Genomic DNA, 18,009 nt, shown 5'->3' with positions numbered 1-18,009 from the left:
ATGTGAGAGGTCAGGGACAGGCTGATTTGGGATGTCATGTAGTGTGCATGTGTAATTATACCAAACCTGAGTATCGGTGAGTGGTGAGATAGACCGTCCCTTAAGAAATCTCTGCCAAAAGTCCTTAGAGTTGTTACTAAACAATATGTTTAGTAGTTCCTCCTCGTTCCGGCATACGAAATCTAGTTTCTTTCTACGTACGAGTCCACGATGCTCGCGTAGCGTCTTTGGTTCTCTTGAAAGACTGTTTTTTGAGTTGACGGCATAAAGTCTTACACTCATCATCGCACCAACTATTACAGGGTACGGTCCCAGGCAGTGGTGGGCAGGTGGAGCGAGTGGTGTGAGGGAGAGCATGGAGGGCAGCTTCGTGTAGTGAGCAGGTGATCAGGGCAGCGCGGTCCTCTAATAGGAGTATGAAGTCATTATAATTGAGAAGTATGTATAGACGGCCTGAGTAAATAGGTGAGTGATTGTGGTCGAAGCGTATATCATGATAGGTGGAGTAAGAACTCAGTAGGGTGAAGGGTGCTATGTGACGGGAAGTGGAAATGCTAAAGAATAGGTAGGTATGATCAGCCCCTGGAGAAAGAGGTGCTACAGTCAGTGATGCGAGATGTGAAGGCAGGGAATCCCATGATGTAATCAACAATGCTAGAACCTCCCCCATGTGGAAAGCATGTGAGACGACCTGAGGCGGGCCATCTGTCAAGACCATTATAAATAATGAGATCATGCATCTTGCCGATGTCCAATAGGGCGTGCCCATAAGATGTGATCGGACCTCGTCTGTCAAACGAAACCCGTAGTATACCTGCACCCTCAAGGTCAATATTTGGCAGTAAAATGGAATCATCCCTGAAGTCGAGGAGTGGTACCTGACGGGTCTTTGTCCTCGCATTGAAGTCCCCAACTAGGAGAACTTCTCTGCGGCTTGAGAAATCAACAATGGATTGATAAAGGGCTGCAAATGGAGATGTCTCAGCCTCATGTCAAATATCTCTAGCATGTGTTGTCTTGGGAGGGAATTAGCATACTACGACAAACAGATCTCGGCTGTCACGTGTCGAATTCGGATCCAAAGAAACTTGGAATGTGTATCCCTCTGCTCTACTAAAATGATCCCTAGAAGGGTGGATTTGTAAAGAACTACTACTCCTCCTGATCCTCGTATCCCCCCTATGTCTCTAGTCTCATCTCTGTAAGCAGACTTCCATGTGTACCCGTTGACAACTGGTAGTGGGTGCTTTGGACTATGATGTGTCTGTGTAAAAGACTATGTCGCGACCTGTGTAGGATTCCGAGAAGCTCCCTGGTTCTGACCATAAGGTACCATTACAGCTCCAAATGGTGTTGGATAGGGTCTCGGAGATCTGAGTCTCATATACCCCGTCTCCCTATGTAGGAGGGGGGATGGATGCCCGACAGGGGCCTGTAAGAAGTCGTCCATCTCATACTACTACCCACTTCCCCTTCTTGTGGGCCTGATTCCGCTGCTGCAACAATGAGCGCCTCTCCTCAACCTGTAGTGGGGTGAGGTCCTCATCCATTGAGATCGCTGGCTGATCTCGTAGGGCTGACCTGCGCCGTAAAGCCGAAAGTCGTGCTTGAGCTTCATGGAACTGTATGATCATGGAACCGTTGAGAGAGAGAGAGAGAGAGAGAGAGAAAGAGAGAGAGAGAGAGAGAGAGAGAGTTCCTTGGAAGGCCTTATGGGCCTATGGGACAAAGTACAACAAATGGAAATAAAATCTCATACAAGCCACAAAGGGCTGACGCAAAGGGCTCACTAAGGCCCTTCCCGAGTGCTATGCTAAGCTAAACTATATAGCTCAAAAAAATCTCAGAGACAAAAACTCAGTAGTCGAAACCCAGAACTATGGTGGTAGTTCTCCTGTGGGCTGCAAAGATATCCCGGTTTTGTGTCTGTTAGGCTGTCTCCTACTGTGACGAAGGGCGTGGTCTTCTCGACCTCTATATCTGACAAGCAATATCAAGAATGACAACTCGTCTTGGGTGATCTCCTCCAAGGAGGGCATAGACGGGTTGAAGCGTGCTCTGGTCGCTCTCTATGTCATGCATGGCCTTTGCATCCCTCGCTCGGTTGTGCTATGTCGCCCTTGGCTGTTGATCCATCCTCCTCGCACGTCTGCTAACTCCTCATCCTCCACTACTCTGTGTCTCGGAGCCAACTCGAATGCATAGAAGTCTGTACATGTCGTTGTGACCGGTCTACCTCAGCGCCATGTGGTGCTGTCAATGCATGTTGCTATTTGATTTGTCGTAGTAGCGTCTCTTTGTATCATCTCATCTTGATCATATGACTCCAATACAGACCCAATCATGAAAGTGGATGAGTCGGAAGTATGATTAGAGAGGGATATGATGAGAGAGATGGTGGAAAGGGAGTAGTTAGGGAGAGGTTGGGGTGGTAGGAAGGGAGTAGTTAGAGAGAGGAGGGGTTGGTGGGAAGGGAGTAGTCTACTAGAGATGAATATAGGAAGAATTAGTTCACTTCCAAGCGTGCAATACAAATGATCTAGGGGTTGACTTACATTGTTTCCTCCGAGTACTGCTTTTTTAGCCCTATGTATCTTCAAACTATCTCTAGCAATAGTGCTGACCCTATATATCTCGTTAGCACCATATATCCCACAATTCCCCCCAATGAAGATGGGAAGGAAAGAGCTTGAAGAGAGTGGAGTCACGTCCAAACATGCGGTACAAATGAGATGGGGGTTGACTTATGGTTCCTTGCAAAGAGTGCACTTTAGCTCTATATATCCCCAAACTCCCCCTAGCATCACTAGAACTAACCCTTGGTTTGTAGTCTCTATCACATGGACATTGAGTTCGGAGAGAGATGATATGTGTGATCTTATTTTTTTTGTGAAATCCCCATTCTTGTTTATCCTTAGTGCAGGTATTGTGCTAGAGGAGGACAACGTTGGTAATATTTTTATTGCTGAAGTAATACAAGATGGCAATGCTGACAAATCAGGGCTAATAGATGTTGGGGATCAATTAATAGCAACAAGTGCAATTGTTTATGGGACTGAGGATTATTATCAAGGTGTAAAAGTCCGCAAAGGGATGCAAATTGTACGCTTGAGTGTTTTCGGTGAAAGCTTTGAGACGGTCAGTACTTTTGTATTTTGTTGCAGCTTAATTTTTAATTAAATTGCGTATTACTTTTTTTTCAACAATTTATAAATTTTAATTATAGGCATAGTTTTAAAAGACGGAGAAATATTTATCTAGAAGATGGTTCTTATTTATAAAAGTTAAGCTAAAGGGAGTGTCCTTGGATGAGCAGACTCTAACACTTCTTCTTGGGCGCTGTAAAAGTTTGTGCTATTAGTACATGTCATTAAGTATTCCTTTTCAAAACAACAAGATTGTTCTTGTATGTTTAAAATACTCCAACCTTATGAACTTGTTTATTTGTCTCCTTTGATTACAATGGCCAACTTCGCAAACTCATTCATTTGTGTACGACTCGCCAAGTGCTTTCACCCATTGTCAAAAATTAATTATTTATAGAGGCCCTTAGATTACCATGTTCACTACTTCCAACAACAGCATAGATAAATTGTTGTACATCCGGTGCGGTCCACTGCCATTGCCATTGCTCTGAGATGTTGAAACTTATAGATTTGTAACAATTCTAATAATTTGCTGCCCATTTAAATATTGGGGAGACCATAACAAGACAAGGGCATGGAAGAGGGGGGCAGAGAGAAAGAAAGAAAGAAAGAAAGGGCTCATGGGACTATGAGACAAAGTACAATCCAAGGGTAACTAATACAAGCCACTATGGGCTGAGGCGAAGGGCTCACTGGGGCCCTTGCTAAGTGCTAAACTCAAACTCAAAACTAGTGCGTAGCCAGGTGCCAGGTGCCATGGTTGCACTTTTGTGAGATGCGAAGATATCTTGTATCTATGTCTGTTGGGTCCTCTCTCACTGTGGCAGGGGTCGTAATCTCCATGATCTCTGTATTCGGTGTGCCATATTAAGAGTGACGCCTCAGCTTGGATGGTACCCTCTGAGTAGAGCTGGGATGGGGTGAATGTTCATTGTGTGTGCTTCGGTCAACCTCTGGAGTGTGTGTGGTTTGTGTGTCTTTGGATCTGCCACTCCACACCATCTCTTCCCGCTGATCCTGCTATCCTCATCTCGGCTATCTCCTCCTCCTCCTCTTAGCTCTACTATGTCTTGGGGCTGACTCCAATGCATAGACAAATTGTGACGTGTCACTGAGCTCGATCTATCTCTGTCTCATGTGACAATGTCACCTCGCGCTGTGTGATCTGTCGTAATGAGGTCTCTTTGTGTTGCTGCATCTGCATCAAGTAGAGCCTAATGCAGACCTGGTCATGAAAGTGGATCAACTGAGAGCATGGCCCAAAGCCATGCTTGTCCTGAAAGAGACAATGGTACCATCCTTGGATCTCGTAGTAGACTTGGCAAGAACAAAGGAAGTGCTCCTATGTCTCCTTTGGCTGACTTGGTCATGAAAGTGGATCAACTGAGAGCGTGGCCCAAAGCGGTGCTTGTTCCAAAGCGGTGCTTGTTCTGAAAGAGACAATGGTGCCATCCTCGGATCTCGTAGTAGACTTGGCAAGAACATAGGAAGTGCTCCTATGTCTCCTTTGAATCTATTTCATCCTTGCTTCCCAAGGTTGACTGTCAAGTCTCTCTTTGCGAAACACTCTAAGGCCTCCAAATGCCACTGCAGTCCTTGTTGAAGATGATATGAGGACTATGTCATCCGCATTAGCAATATCTGTATCATCAAATGAGCCAGCACTGATCCCTCATGTCCTAGGTGGTGTATAAAGGATGTGATCTCGTCAATCTAGAGCTCGAAGAGAGTCGGTGGAAGGGGGCATACGTGCTTCACTCTGATTGTTCTCTCAACCCAATTTGGCAGGCCTCCTGGGGCTCAAACTCCCCCTCTGACAGACTTGTATAGGCTCATCACCCCCAAATCATGACCTTTGGAATCCGCATCTCCTGAAGTCTCTACAAGATCGTGGGACAATGTTGAAGGCCTTCTGGGAGGCTACAAAGCAGGCGTAGACTTTTGGGATCTCGACTTCGGCTCCTCAATGATGGCCCATAGTGTGAAGATGTGGTCTAGTGCAGTGTTGTATCTGGAATCCTGCTTGCCCTAGAGCCCGTTGGCCGTGTGCCTCTGTGTAGCTGCTGATCTCCCTCTCTAATACTGTAACATGCAACGGTGAATGATCATGTAATGCGCAGCAAGACCTTCTTTAAACCTTTGTGCAAGGCGTATGCGTATGCACCAAGATCGATAGATAGATAGATAGATAGATAGATAGATAGAGAGAGAGAGAGAGAGAGAGAGAGAGAGAGAGAGAGAGAGAGGGGGGGGGGGAGGGAGGGAGGGAGGGAGAGAATAGGTTAGAGAGAGAATGTAGACGACACCAGATTGGGTCCATGTACCCACTGAGGGCCCCCCTCCCCATAGAAGTTACTTTATACTTTGAGAACCGCTAAAGAATACAACCGACACTCCTTCACAGAGCTCGGGAGGCAATTTTGAGGATGACCCTTCGATACAGAGAGCTGACCAACAAATGCCTGAGACGCAACCCAAACCTCAACCAAGACCATGCGGCCCACATGGAAGATGTGGACCACTGTGGAAGGCTATTGAAGAGGCTTGTGCATGCAGCGGAGCTGCGTGAGTGTGAGAGATGAAGGGAAGAAAAAAATCTGTAAAAGAAAGCTGCTGAAACAGGAAACCCAAACCTCAACTCTGAGCCGGGCTATGGTGGTGCGTGGACACCTTCCTGGATCACCCTTAGGGACTGCTGAACTGGTTGCTGTCTTGCAGGGGACTTTTGGAAGGGCTGAGGGCTGCACTGGGCTGGAGACTTGAGGCTTTTTGCTGGGAGCTGGATGACAAATGAGGGCAGCAGTCCCCCCTTTAAATAGGGGGGACCAGCCATCCGACTGGTTGGCTGGCTGGTTGGGCTCACTTCCCCACCCTTTGCTGCCTAGAGAGCCCTTGATAGATGTGAGGTGAATTTGGAGTCTCTGTCCGTGATAATGGTCTGTGGAAATCCTCCAATCGGGTATAATACCTGATAAATAAGCCGGCTACGTCTTTTGCATTGGCTGTCTGCTTGCATGGAATAAGCATACAAAATTTACTAAAGCGATTAACAATGGTTAGACATTGCGTATTTCGCGTACCTGCAGATGCGGGAAGGGGTCCCACAAAATCCATCGTGATGTCTTGGAAAGGACCTTCTAGAATTGGTAAGGGTTGAAGCAATCCTGCCGCCTTTTGATGGGACACTCTTACCTTTTGGCGGATTTGGCATCTCTGCACATAGCTACATCCTTCTGCATTTTAGGACAGTAAAAATATCCAATCTAGCTTCTCCAATGTACTATTGATGCCTCGATGGCCACTTGTGAGGGCGTCATGGAGTAGAGCTTGCCGCAAGTACTTCAATTTTGTGTTCAGCAACACATTTGCTATGGAAATATCCTTTAAAAAAGAAGTGTCTTTGAGCACACAAAGTCTTCGCTTATAGAATAACCATCCATCTTGAATTGAATAATGGCCGGACGCAAGAGTCAAGGCAAATTGATATTGAGTGCCAAACTCTACGGAGTCCGCGTATTGTGTTTTCATCGAGACAAGGTCCTTCCCTTTATTCTCTAGTACAATGCCCTTTTCTATGGTCTGAATGGATGCTTTCCTGTTGAGAGCGTCGATGGTGGGGATATTCTTGCAAGGGACATACTGAATCATGCCCTTGGACTGCTAGAAGATCTGATTCTATTGGGATTGCTGATTGTTCCAATGGGAGCTAGGCAATGTCGGCAACCACTTTAAGGCTGGGTGGTGTGTCTTGACTGTGAAGGTACGTCCATAAAGGAACGGCTTCCATTGTTTAATGCGTGGATAACGTCGAGTAATTCTCTGTCGTAGACTGAGCAATTTTTTTCATTAGGGTTAAGCTTTCTGCTGTAGTATGTCATGGGTCTTTCTTCTTGTTGTGAGATTGCCTTGATCGCTACGTTGCTGGCATCGGTGTTGACCTGAATGGATCATCCCATGATGCGGTTTTTGTTACTGGAGTTGTTGTGGCCAACCGCTGTAGGTTATGGAAGGCATCCAAAGCTACACCGGTCACGGAGATCTTTTGTCGATGAGTCTTTACCCCTTTTAATAAGTCGGTTAAGGTTGTTGAGGTAGTGGAGGATCCGGGCATATGTGAATTGTAGGCTTGGGAAAGCCCTACGAAAGATCAGATCTCTTGGTCTGTCATGGGGACTGCCTAGCTTGTGATGGTTTGAATTTTTTAAGGATCCAAGCGAAAGCCATTGGCTCTGATGATGTAACCCAAATATTGGATTTCCATCAGGCCGAACTCACTTTTCTTGGCATTGAGATATAATTGATTGTCACGCAAAAGCTGAAGAGCTTTCCACACATCCCATATATGCTGTTCTGCTGTGGCTGAGAAGATTAAGATATCATCTAGAAAGATGAACATGTACACTCCTATATGCTCAGCGAACACCCACAACATGATCTTGTTGAATGTTGGTGGTGCATTTTTGAGACCGAACAGCATGACTACGAATCGTTCTGTCTGTCTTCTGGATGTTAGCATCGAATATGCAGACCTAGCATTTACCGCTCTTGAGGTCTATCTTGGAAAAATACTTAGCATTGTTCAAGCGTTCTGAGATATACTCTATGCGGGACATGGGGAATTTATTGATGATGGTGATTTTGTTGAGTGCCCTATAGTCAACACATAGTCGTGCCATCTTATCCTTTTTCTGGACAAATAGAATTGGAGCCGCAAAAGGTGATGAGGATGGCTGGATAAACCTAGTGCGTAATAGCTGTGTGAGCTATTGTTCTAACTCTGCCTCCATAGTCTTAGATAATCGGTAAGAAAACTTATTGGGAGGCGTTGAGTCTGGGACTAATTCAATCCGATGGTCCTTGGGTATATGTGGCAGAAGTTGTGGTGGAGGATCGTCCTGAAGCATAATATCTCGAACTTATGAATCAGATCGGCCATGGTTTGCCCCAAAGGAGGAGCTGGCTGCACTGAATATAGTTGACATCGGACATACACCAATGCGCATTTGGCACATTTGCGAACAGCACGAGCTGCTTGGATGTGGGAGAACAGACGGAGACTAGGAATCCTTCAGTGAAGTCCCCACCTAGCCTTCATTTATTTATGTTACAGAGGCCTTGAACATTGTATGAAAAATATTTGATCGGTATGTACATATATAAATGAGAAATATGTGAGTTGCAAAATTCAGGACTCAACCTACATATTTGCACCAAGATGTGTTGAGCTAGCATATTCATAAAAAATAATGGATCTGAGCTAACCACCACAGACCAAAGGCTGCCAACCCTAAAACCAACACCTAACGAGGCCTCCTTAGAGGTGGAGATTGTCTTTGTCTGATTTTTACTAGCCACAATTCGCTTAAATGATTTCATGGGATGTTGCCAATCAGAAGGAGATAACCCTTTCTCCGCATTAACTATTGTTTTATCTACCAATTTAGAAGGCAAATATGCCTTTCATTGTACCCTTGTCATTGGTTTTAGGAGGGGTTCCAACCCTAGAACCATGATTGCATGGCATAACAACCATCCTTGGCAAAGAAGAGTCATTAGGAGCACTAGCTGGAGGGGAGGTTTCTGTAGAAGCTAAGGACACTCGGATTGCATGTGATCAAACTTTCTTGCAAAATTACCCCATTTCAACTTGAAAAATACATGTTGAGAAGGCATAGCTTGCATTTCCATGTGTAAAGCCTCATGTGGGGGAGGTGGGCCTATCCGTGTCCCACAGTGCACAAAACCTATTAGCATTGCCAGTAGAGCAAGGGGACAAACCACCTTCCCCAAAGCCTCAACCAAGCAAAGTAGAGCTAGTCCTTCTAGAATGGTGAAGGAGTTCTGCCGTCAATCGAGCACATGTGAAAATTTTCAGAACCTTTGGATACCCAGTATCATGTCGCAACCTAAAAGAGGTGTGAGGTCGAAGTCACGCTGAAACAAGGCCTTTTGAACTGAAAAAGGAAAAAATGTCGGCCTTGTGTGTGAGCTAAGTGCGTAGCCTAGGTGTGAACCTGTCCACCGCAAGCTCATGAGGTACTAAAGTGCACCCTAATTTTTCGGCGAGTTGAGAGGAGATAACGTCTTCTCAACTCCCCATGTCAAATAAGACAACAAATCGCTGCCCTTTAGCTCTGCCATAGGCTCTCATGAGGGCCTTATTTTGCTCGTCGCGATCATGTCCTCGTGCGTGGGAGCACGATTGAAGATATAATTGGCACACATGAGACCTTCAAGCCTAAATTTGTAAGGCAATTTCTTGCTTGTAAGCATGCATCTATCCATCTCCATGAGAGTGCGATTTTTCCTTTCTGCTGAAGGATTCTGCTAAGGAGTAAGCTTCACTGTAAGCTGATGATGAATGCCCTTTTCCAGCAAATAAGCTTTAAATGCATGAGAAATATACTCCTGCCTTTTATCTGTGCAAAGTGTTTGTACTTTGAGTCCTGTCTCATTTTCAACTTTGGCAACTTTTGCAATAGTGACATCTCCCCTTTTTCTTGGGCTTCTCTGCATCACTCTTAGCCTTTTGTGAAGGTTGTCCAGAATCAGCCTTAGACGGATTTGCAAGCTGATTTGTTTTATGCTTCCCTTTTGCCCTTGGCTTGAACTTGGAAAACATGGCATGTTCACGTGCACGTGTGGCCATATTTTTCAGTGTCTGCTCTTCCTCCCTATCAACTCATGAAAGGTGAGAGGGTTGCCACCCCCCCGCAAAGACAAGTTCAATGAGGTGTAAAAACCAAGATAAGACTCAAGAAGAGATTTCAAAGTGGTAGTAACCATCTTTGAGCTTGGAATAGTCTCATCAATATTCAACAATTGCTCTCGCAAATCCTGAAGTTTGGTGAGGTGCTCAGACATAGAGTCACCCTCATCCATATGAGTATGAGTCAACTCTCTCTTCAAGAATGAAACTCTTGCATCCCTGCGGATTGCAACCTCTCAAGAATATCCCAAGCTGTCTTAGAGATCCCGCACGACCGAATATGCAGAATAATAAACCTCTTAACAGAAAGAGAAATCTTAGATAGTGCTTGTGCATCACGAGAATCCCATCTCTTATGCTCCTGTGTGGGAGTAACAACTGCAACAACTGCATCTAGTGCTTGTCCTCTACCTCTTCCTCCACCTTGTTGAGGAGGGGTGGCAGGTGCAACCACATTCTCTGGTCTTGTCTCATCCCCAGTGACATAATCCCACAACTGTTTGCCAATTAAAAGATCGTGTACCATAAAACTCCATAAAGAGTAATTGGTACCATCCAACTTATCCTAGGACACCAAAAACATCGTTGGGATTATTTTGGGTCATAACTGCCAAAGGAAACAAAATGCAGCAAATCTCACAAGAAATATCCCTTCCGGGGATTAGAGATGCACAACACAAATCTGCAAGAAATGTCTGCCCACAATGACATCTTGCTATCTCAGCCCAATCAAAGGCTCAAAATGTCCTACAAATGCCAAAATCTGCCAAAATAACACTGCAAAAAATAGCAAATGTTTGCAATGTCACTCAATCTGAGTCTAAAACTGCCTGCAAAGATGCCAAACAACTTGTACACTGCAAAATTGCATCCGAATGCCAAAAGCCCCAATTTCTTCAGGGAAATTGGATCCAAAAGAGGGCAAATTATCTGAAAGCCCCAATTTTGGAGATGATTGCAATGCAAAACCAAAAGCCGCAAATCTGCTCAAGACCAAGAAAAACTACAACCCAAAACAGTCCATACAGAGTGTATGGACTGTACCGCATTGGATGTATTGAAACAGACTGTCCAGTATGGACTTTACGTCCAATGTACGGTTGGCACGTGCAAAGGTACAACAGGGTACAGACAAGCCAAGTAGGGTTATACAGAGAACAAGTGCGAACGAAGCGCCAGGCAAAACGGTTGTATGGTTGTACAGCGCTGTACGTTGTACGGGCTGGAACACATATGTACGGTAAACTGCAAATGTACGGTGCTGCGTAGCAGCACAACAACTGCTGTGCCATTGTACAGACGGGCAGCAGCAAGAGACATACAGTTGTATGGCAATTGTACGGTCAGATCGACGGCGGGTGCACGGACTGGAGCAAGAGCTGGTCCGGGAGCTAATTAGGATCTTATACCAAATGATGGAAATGAGGGTGAGAGCCAATGGGAGCTTGAACAGAGTGAGAGCAATGGAAAACGTATGTTGAATAGAGAGAGAGTGAAGGTTTCGTCCAAGTGACAAAACCTTATCCTAACCACTAATTGTAGTTAGTGTTAGAATTATAATTATATTCTAGGCAGTGGCCAATGTAATGTAATAAGTGAGACAAAACCCTCATCTCTTTCATTGTACTTCACTTCAGTCATTTTAGTTCAGTACACTTTGGGGAGTGAACTACGTTCAGCTCACTCTCTCTTTGCACAAATGCTCTTCTCTTGTTTTCTCACATTTGGTAAGAAGTTGCCTCACAGGTTTTGGCTTGAAGGCCTCATGTGTGCCAACTATATTTTAAATTGGGCTCCTACAAAGGCTTTGAGGACAATCACTCCCTATGAAGCATGGCATGGGAGAAAGCCTTCAATGGACCATTTCAGAGTTTTTGGTTATGTTGCATATGCCCACGTACTTGTGGAATTTCGACACAAGTTGTCAGATAAGGCACTTAAATGCATTTTTCTGGGATATAGTTCACAAAGCAAAGGCTATCGTCTCTACAATCCTATTACTCGCAAGATTTTTTTTAGTAGAGATGTTATATTCTCTGAAAATTCAGCACATACACATGCTGAATTTCAGACTCCAGCTTCTTCAGATGATGTGTTTGAGGGGATGCTTTCTATAGTATTTGGTTCCCCCGCTGAAAATCAGAATTTACAGCAACCTCCTCCCGATCCACATGCCCCGATTCAGCCATCCGTTGATTTTGTACCTCCACAGGATACACACAGCCTGACTCTTTTGAAGAAGCAAAGGATAGCGTGCATTGGATGCATGCCATGTACAATGAGTTGCAGTCCATAGAGAAAAATCAGAGTTGGGATGTTGTGGATTTGCCACCAGGTAAGCATGCCATTGGTACCAAGTGGGTTTTTAAAGTGAAAAGGAAGCCAAATGGGTCTATTGACAGGTACAAGGCAAGGCTGGTTGCCAAAGGCTATGCACAGAAGAAGGGCATAGATTATGAGGAGACTTTTGCTCCTACATCCGGGATGATCATCATACGGTCAGTTATTACAATGGCTGCAAATTTTGTGTGGAATGTCCATCAGTTGGACATAAAAACAGCTTTCCTTAATGGGGAATTGCAGGAAGAGGTTTATGTCAAACAACCTCCTGGATTTGAACTTTCTGGCAATGCACTTCAGGTTTGCAAGCTTAACAAAGCTTTATATGGGCTGAAACAAGCCCCACGTGCATGGTATGCCAAGATAGATGCATTCCTGGCAAGTAAGGGATTACACGATAGTCCCACAGAAAGCACCCTTTACATCAAGAAGGATGGGGGGGAAATTTTGGTCATCATTCTTTTTGTAGATGACATGCTGCTCGGTCAAATGAGGATATATTTGCTGATTTTAAAGCTGAGTTGAAAGCTGAATTTGACATGATAGATTTGGGCATGTTGAAGTTTTATTTGGGGATCCAGTTTATACAAGACAAGCGTGGCATCGTTATGACTCAATCCAAGTATGTGCAGAAGCTCTTGGATAGGTTCAACATGCATGATTGTAAGCCTATTGCATGGAACCGGGGCTGAAGCTTACTATGTATGATGTAGGTGAATCAATGGATGTCACACTTATAGCCAAGCTGTTGGATGCCTCATATACTTGTGCAATACCAGGCCCGATATTCAGTATGGAGTATCTCAGGTGAGCAGATATATGCACAGCCCAAAGACAACTCATTGGCAGGCTGTAAAACGCATCTTCCGTTATTTGCAAGGCACAAAGTCTTTTGGCTTGATGTTTCCCAAGGGGGGTGACTTGCAGATGCATGCTTACAGTGATTCAGATTAGGCTGGAGACTATGATACCAGACAATCTACTAGTGGTAATTGTTTCTTTTTGGGCAAAGCTTGCATTTCTTGGCTGAGCAAGAAGCAATCTACAGTGGCTACTTCCTCATGTGAAGCTGAGTACATGGCAACTTTCATAGCGACAGTTGAGTGTGTTTTGTTGCGACGTTTGTTCGTTGATCTTTGTCTCATATTGGAAGGCCCTTCTCCAATTCTCATTGATAGTCAGAGTGCTATAGCAGTGGCAAAGAATCCTGTGTTTCATGCTCGCACAAAGCACATTGAGGTTGATTATCATTATGTCAGAGAAAAGTTGCATGCATGGGAGAGCAGTATGATCTTTGTAACACATGACAATGTTGCAGACATCTTCACCAAAGCACTTCCACGTGAGAAGTTTGAGGCATTTCGCAGTGCCCTAAGCTTATCTCCTTTTGGTGATTGATCACTATCTTGTACACCACATTGGCACTACAGGGGGGTGTTAGAATTATCATTATATTCTAGGCAGTGGCCAATGTAATGTAATACGTGACTTAGGGACACGTTTCCCTCTTAGAGGTTTTTCCTCCTAACCATGGTCTAATCTCTAACTGCGGTTAGTGATTAGATAGGGTTTTGTCACTTAGACAAAACCGTCATCTCTTTCATTGTACTTCACTTCAGTCACTTCAGTTCAGTACACTTTGGGGAGTGAACTACGTTCAGCTTACTCTCTCTTTGCACACTCTTGCTCTTCTCTTGTTTTCTCGCAGTTAGGGATCCTAACTGTGGCTAGGGATCCTAACTGTAGTTAGGGGGAAAAACCTCTGATGAGGAAAAAGTGCTCCTAATGGACTTATTGACATTACATTGGTCACTGCCTAGAATATGAAAATAATTCTAATAGAGGCTTCCGTGGAGTCTTTCACACACGAGAGACTAGAAAGAGGGTTACCAATAGTGATTGGATACACCTGGGAGTCGGCATATAGGAAGGAGATAAGGAGTGACAGCGAGATATGTGGCTCTAGAGTAGTGGCAGTTCTTTTCAAATCACATTTGAGGCCACATATATCTGTGATGCGAAAGGAGGAGCATGCACAGGACATGTGGATATGTGTTCAACGGCTTGATACATGCTTGGTTTTCATTGTAGTATTTTACTTTCTATCAGATACATCATCCTATGCGCATAAAGTCATCATAGAGGTTCATAGCTCGTATGAGACGATATATGATGAGATCATGAAGTTCTCTAGGCAAGGGGAGATCCTTTTCTTACGTGACTTCAATGTGTGCACAAGGAGCAAACAAGTGGGCTTGCTTGACTTTGGATCAGATTACCTCATAGTATCAAAGATGACCCAGTTGAGCTTGGGATAGTGAGACACTGTGAGGCTGCACCACTGGTGACAAGGCTATGGGCGGCACTTATTGGAGATGGGACTAGTACACGACCTCATCATATCTAATGGTCTTCAGAGATGGCCGTTATCTGGAGGACTCACTTGCTTTCCACCTAAACTTGATGAGATCCCTTGCCTTTATATCTGGAGTACATGACGTTATTGTTTTGGAATGTAAGTGTTGGTGTTTTATCCTTCTTGTTCTGACTTGACCTGCCACCTGCACCCTTGTTTGATGAGGTGGTTCTGTTGGTCTCATTTTCTAAACTTCTAAGGAATGAATATGATAATTAATGCTTTGAAGGTGTGGATGGACATTGATGCTGCATGCTTTTGTGATCTAGGCTGTTATGTTTTGTACTTTGGGGTAAAACTCAAGTGGGTCTCTTATGTGTTCTGTGGATTCTGAGTCTTTGCAGGTTATGGCTGCTATTGGTACTCATCCTGCTTATGTCAAGGTAAGCAATAATGCAATGAAACAGTTTGTAGAACAAGCTTCCTGGTTTGTCCTAAAAAGCATAGAAGAAGTACTAAATTAAACTAGTCACAAAGGACAGGCACTCTAAAACCTATGGAGTTATCATTTAAGTTAAAGAAGTCATTGTGCAAAGCAGAATGAGGAAGCGTCTTGAGGAAAATGTCTCAAGTGATCATATCATTCAGTGAATCCAACACCCTTTCAAGGATGCCTGCCTTGTAAGAGTCCTTTGTGATTGACTAAGACCTCTGTTCTATCTTGATCTCAAAGGTGGCTGTAGAGATTCAGAAATGTCGAAGATCTACAGCAAGAGGCGAAACGAATGGAGCGGCTACAAGCTAATAAACATTAGTCTGCCCTGTACTTCTAGTACGTATGTCTTCAATTTAGATACATTGTAGTTCATTTCTTTCTCATTACTCATTTCTGGTCTCTCTATGTTTATGTGATAGCAGTTGTTTAACACAAGATTTTATATTTCAGAGCTTGAAGCAGAGAGTTCTCGAATGTTAAGGAAGCTGTCTTGCGACTACTGCACCCATGAAGTCTATGTAAGTGTGCCATAGGTTTTATTGCGACATCATTATTCTTAACTGTTGTATTATATGGGATCATCTTTTTGATACTGCAAACAGAGTTCCATCCTATGGGATTTAAGTACTTTCAAAAGTTCATTGTTCACTTATTTGAATTGTGAGCTAGTCTAGTTTTATAAAAGATTCAAATGTAATTCTAATGTCAATTTAATAAATTTATTTTCTTCCATGATGAAATAAAGCCATGGAAAATCTACATAACCACTTAACTATAGCTTAAAATGACAACTTAGTATTTGTTTAAGGCTTTTTGCACGAACAAAAGACTACTATCCCGAAAGTTGAAGCTAAGAATGGTCCAAATAACTTTTCAAATATTTATCACACTACATAGGTAACAATTGCAACTAGAAACTGTCCATTAAGTTCTTTAATATTGTTCAATTAGTGTAGCTCTCTAAGTATTAAATGTAGGAATGAGCTCTAAATCTTAAGAGCACCTAGTCTTTCATATTGATAGCCACATCCCAACATGATGAGGAGAGTTGAATTTAATGTAGACCTATATCATCTCCTTTCGGATATACCAAGCATGAGGCTTTATAGCTCTCTTTTTTTCCCCCCCATGAAAAAGACTTATATTAGGTATGACCAAAACGGTGACAACAAGCTTAAAGTAGAAATACAACATGAATTGCATGAAATAAAGCTTCAAAATGGTTCAAAGAAGCTCCTCAAAAAGAGCTAGAACAACCAAGGTTGCGGTTGAAAATGCCATCTCAGCACTGTAGAGGACTTTTAGAAGAAGGGGGAGCCTTTGCACCTATTAAGGAAATTTACCCTCCTAGCAGAGGTAGCCTTGGAAGACCCATGTATGCCCATCCAAGTGGCCATTGACGTATGCAAAGTATTTGTCCAAATATTCGTCAAAGTGTGAGAGGGGTGGGCTTGGGAATGATCTAAGGCCTCTGTGAATTTGGCTCTCCAGATATGCCATGTTGAGATGCTCGTGAGAATTCCCAAGAGAAATCCATAGAAGCATGCATGGCGCTGAAAGATGAGGTTGGTACATCATGCAAAGAGCATGACGCAACTAAGGGTCACTGAATCGAGGAAGCCCAAGAAGAGTCATGTTCTCACAAAATGCCTGAGGACTTAAAAGGAAAAGCCAAGCAACTGATCTGCGAGTCATAAAGAAAGGGTGGTGGGCAAAGATGCTTAAGATCTTAGCAATCTTTTTCCAAATGATTCTTGCTTGTTTACGATCCCATAAGCAACGTTGGATTGGCCCATGGGAAAGTGGCAATTGTTATCCTTGAAGATAGGGGGGTGTAACAGCATCACATGTTGAGATTTTGAGGTTTATTCCATAAGGAAATAAGGGTACAATACCCTTTGTTTCCCTCGTTTGAAAACCACTATCCTTTTTTTATCATTTTGTTTACCCTCTGTCCACTTAGTCTACATTCTCCCAAGGGCATCTAATAGCCTAGGGAGGAAACTATTTTTCAAAAAATTGGATCCCATAGTGCTTTCCACTTTGTATACCTTCATGTATTACCTTCATGCGTGTCACATTTAGTCCTTCAATTTTGGCGGTAGAGTAGTGAGTTGTCTGACTATTGAGAGAGAGCTTTTGAATGTAGGTGACATTGAGGTCAATGATTTAAGGTTGCTTAGTTGTCTTCAACATTCTCCCGTTAGGAAATGTATTCTTTGCAGCGAGAGTATCCCAAATAGCCATCCATTATAAACAAATGTGTAGGCTAGAGGAAAAGATTTGATTGACTAGTCGCATACACATTAATGAGATTGTGTGTGCATTATAAATATCTATCTTTGGCTTATTCTATAAGACCCATTCGGTCTTTCAAAAGCTTGTGATAGTTTGAGAATGCATCAAATCTTTCTTCCCCTGTTGGTGCACCTTTAGTGATAGTAGGATCGAGCCCCAAGGGTTTTGAAGGGTATCACAAGTCGCTCACACCTTTCCTGAAGTCAAAAGTTTAGGTGAGTAGATGTCATAACTCTTCATCGTGGGAGGCAATCAAGTGTCCTCTCTCTCGTGCACCTATGGATCCCCTATTATAATGGGCTTCATGCGGGATAGAAAATTGAATAATTGGCAGCTCAATCACTGGAAGGAGGTAGCACAAAATGTAAACCCTTTTGTTCTCCTCTCACCCTCCAACCTCTCATCCTTGGCTTTTTCGTTTCTCCCTGCTAACCTCACCTCTCCTTAACCCATTAGGAGGTGAATTGAGTCATGAGAGAGGATTTATTACAGCAGTCCACATGTTCAAGACTTGGATACCCACTAAGCTTTTAATAAACTTATCTTCTAAAGATCGTTGCTTGTGGATCTCAGAGAAGAGGTTTACAAACCCTTGTGCTACATTTAGATCCATCCCCCACATGCATTGAGGATCGTAATTGGGAAGTTTTGGGTATCTTGTCAT

The 18,009-nt window shown here is 43.6% G+C and overlaps 1 protein-coding gene across 5 annotated transcripts in view; it reads left to right on the top strand.

Moving 5' to 3' along the window:
- LOC147901525 (uncharacterized) overlaps positions 1–15,729 on the top strand; it is a 28,985-nt gene extending 13,256 nt beyond the window's left edge. Inside the window, exons 4-7 of one of the 5 annotated variants that reach the window (XM_087375149.1) lie at positions 3,002–3,138; positions 14,956–14,994; positions 15,285–15,383; positions 15,498–15,729. In XM_087375149.1, coding sequence (XP_087231275.1) covers positions 3,002–3,138; positions 14,956–14,994; positions 15,285–15,356 — 248 coding nt within the window. In that variant the 3' untranslated portion in view covers positions 15,357–15,383; positions 15,498–15,729. Of the gene's footprint in view, positions 1–2,923; positions 3,139–14,955; positions 14,995–15,284; positions 15,384–15,497 lie in introns of all 5 variants that reach the window. The other 4 variants (XM_087375148.1, XM_087375146.1, XM_087375145.1 and 1 more) reach the window with 4 other exon arrangements.
- Positions 15,730–18,009: the final 2,280 nt, after the last annotated feature.

The sequence above is a fragment of the Dipteris shenzhenensis genome, chromosome 5 (assembly GCF_047967505.1).
Source record: "Dipteris shenzhenensis isolate YYH24624 ecotype China chromosome 5, Dip_SZ_1.0, whole genome shotgun sequence".
In the NCBI taxonomy this organism is placed as follows: Eukaryota; Viridiplantae; Streptophyta; class Polypodiopsida; order Gleicheniales; family Dipteridaceae; genus Dipteris; species Dipteris shenzhenensis.
This window is presented reverse-complemented; position numbering and strand designations above follow the sequence as displayed.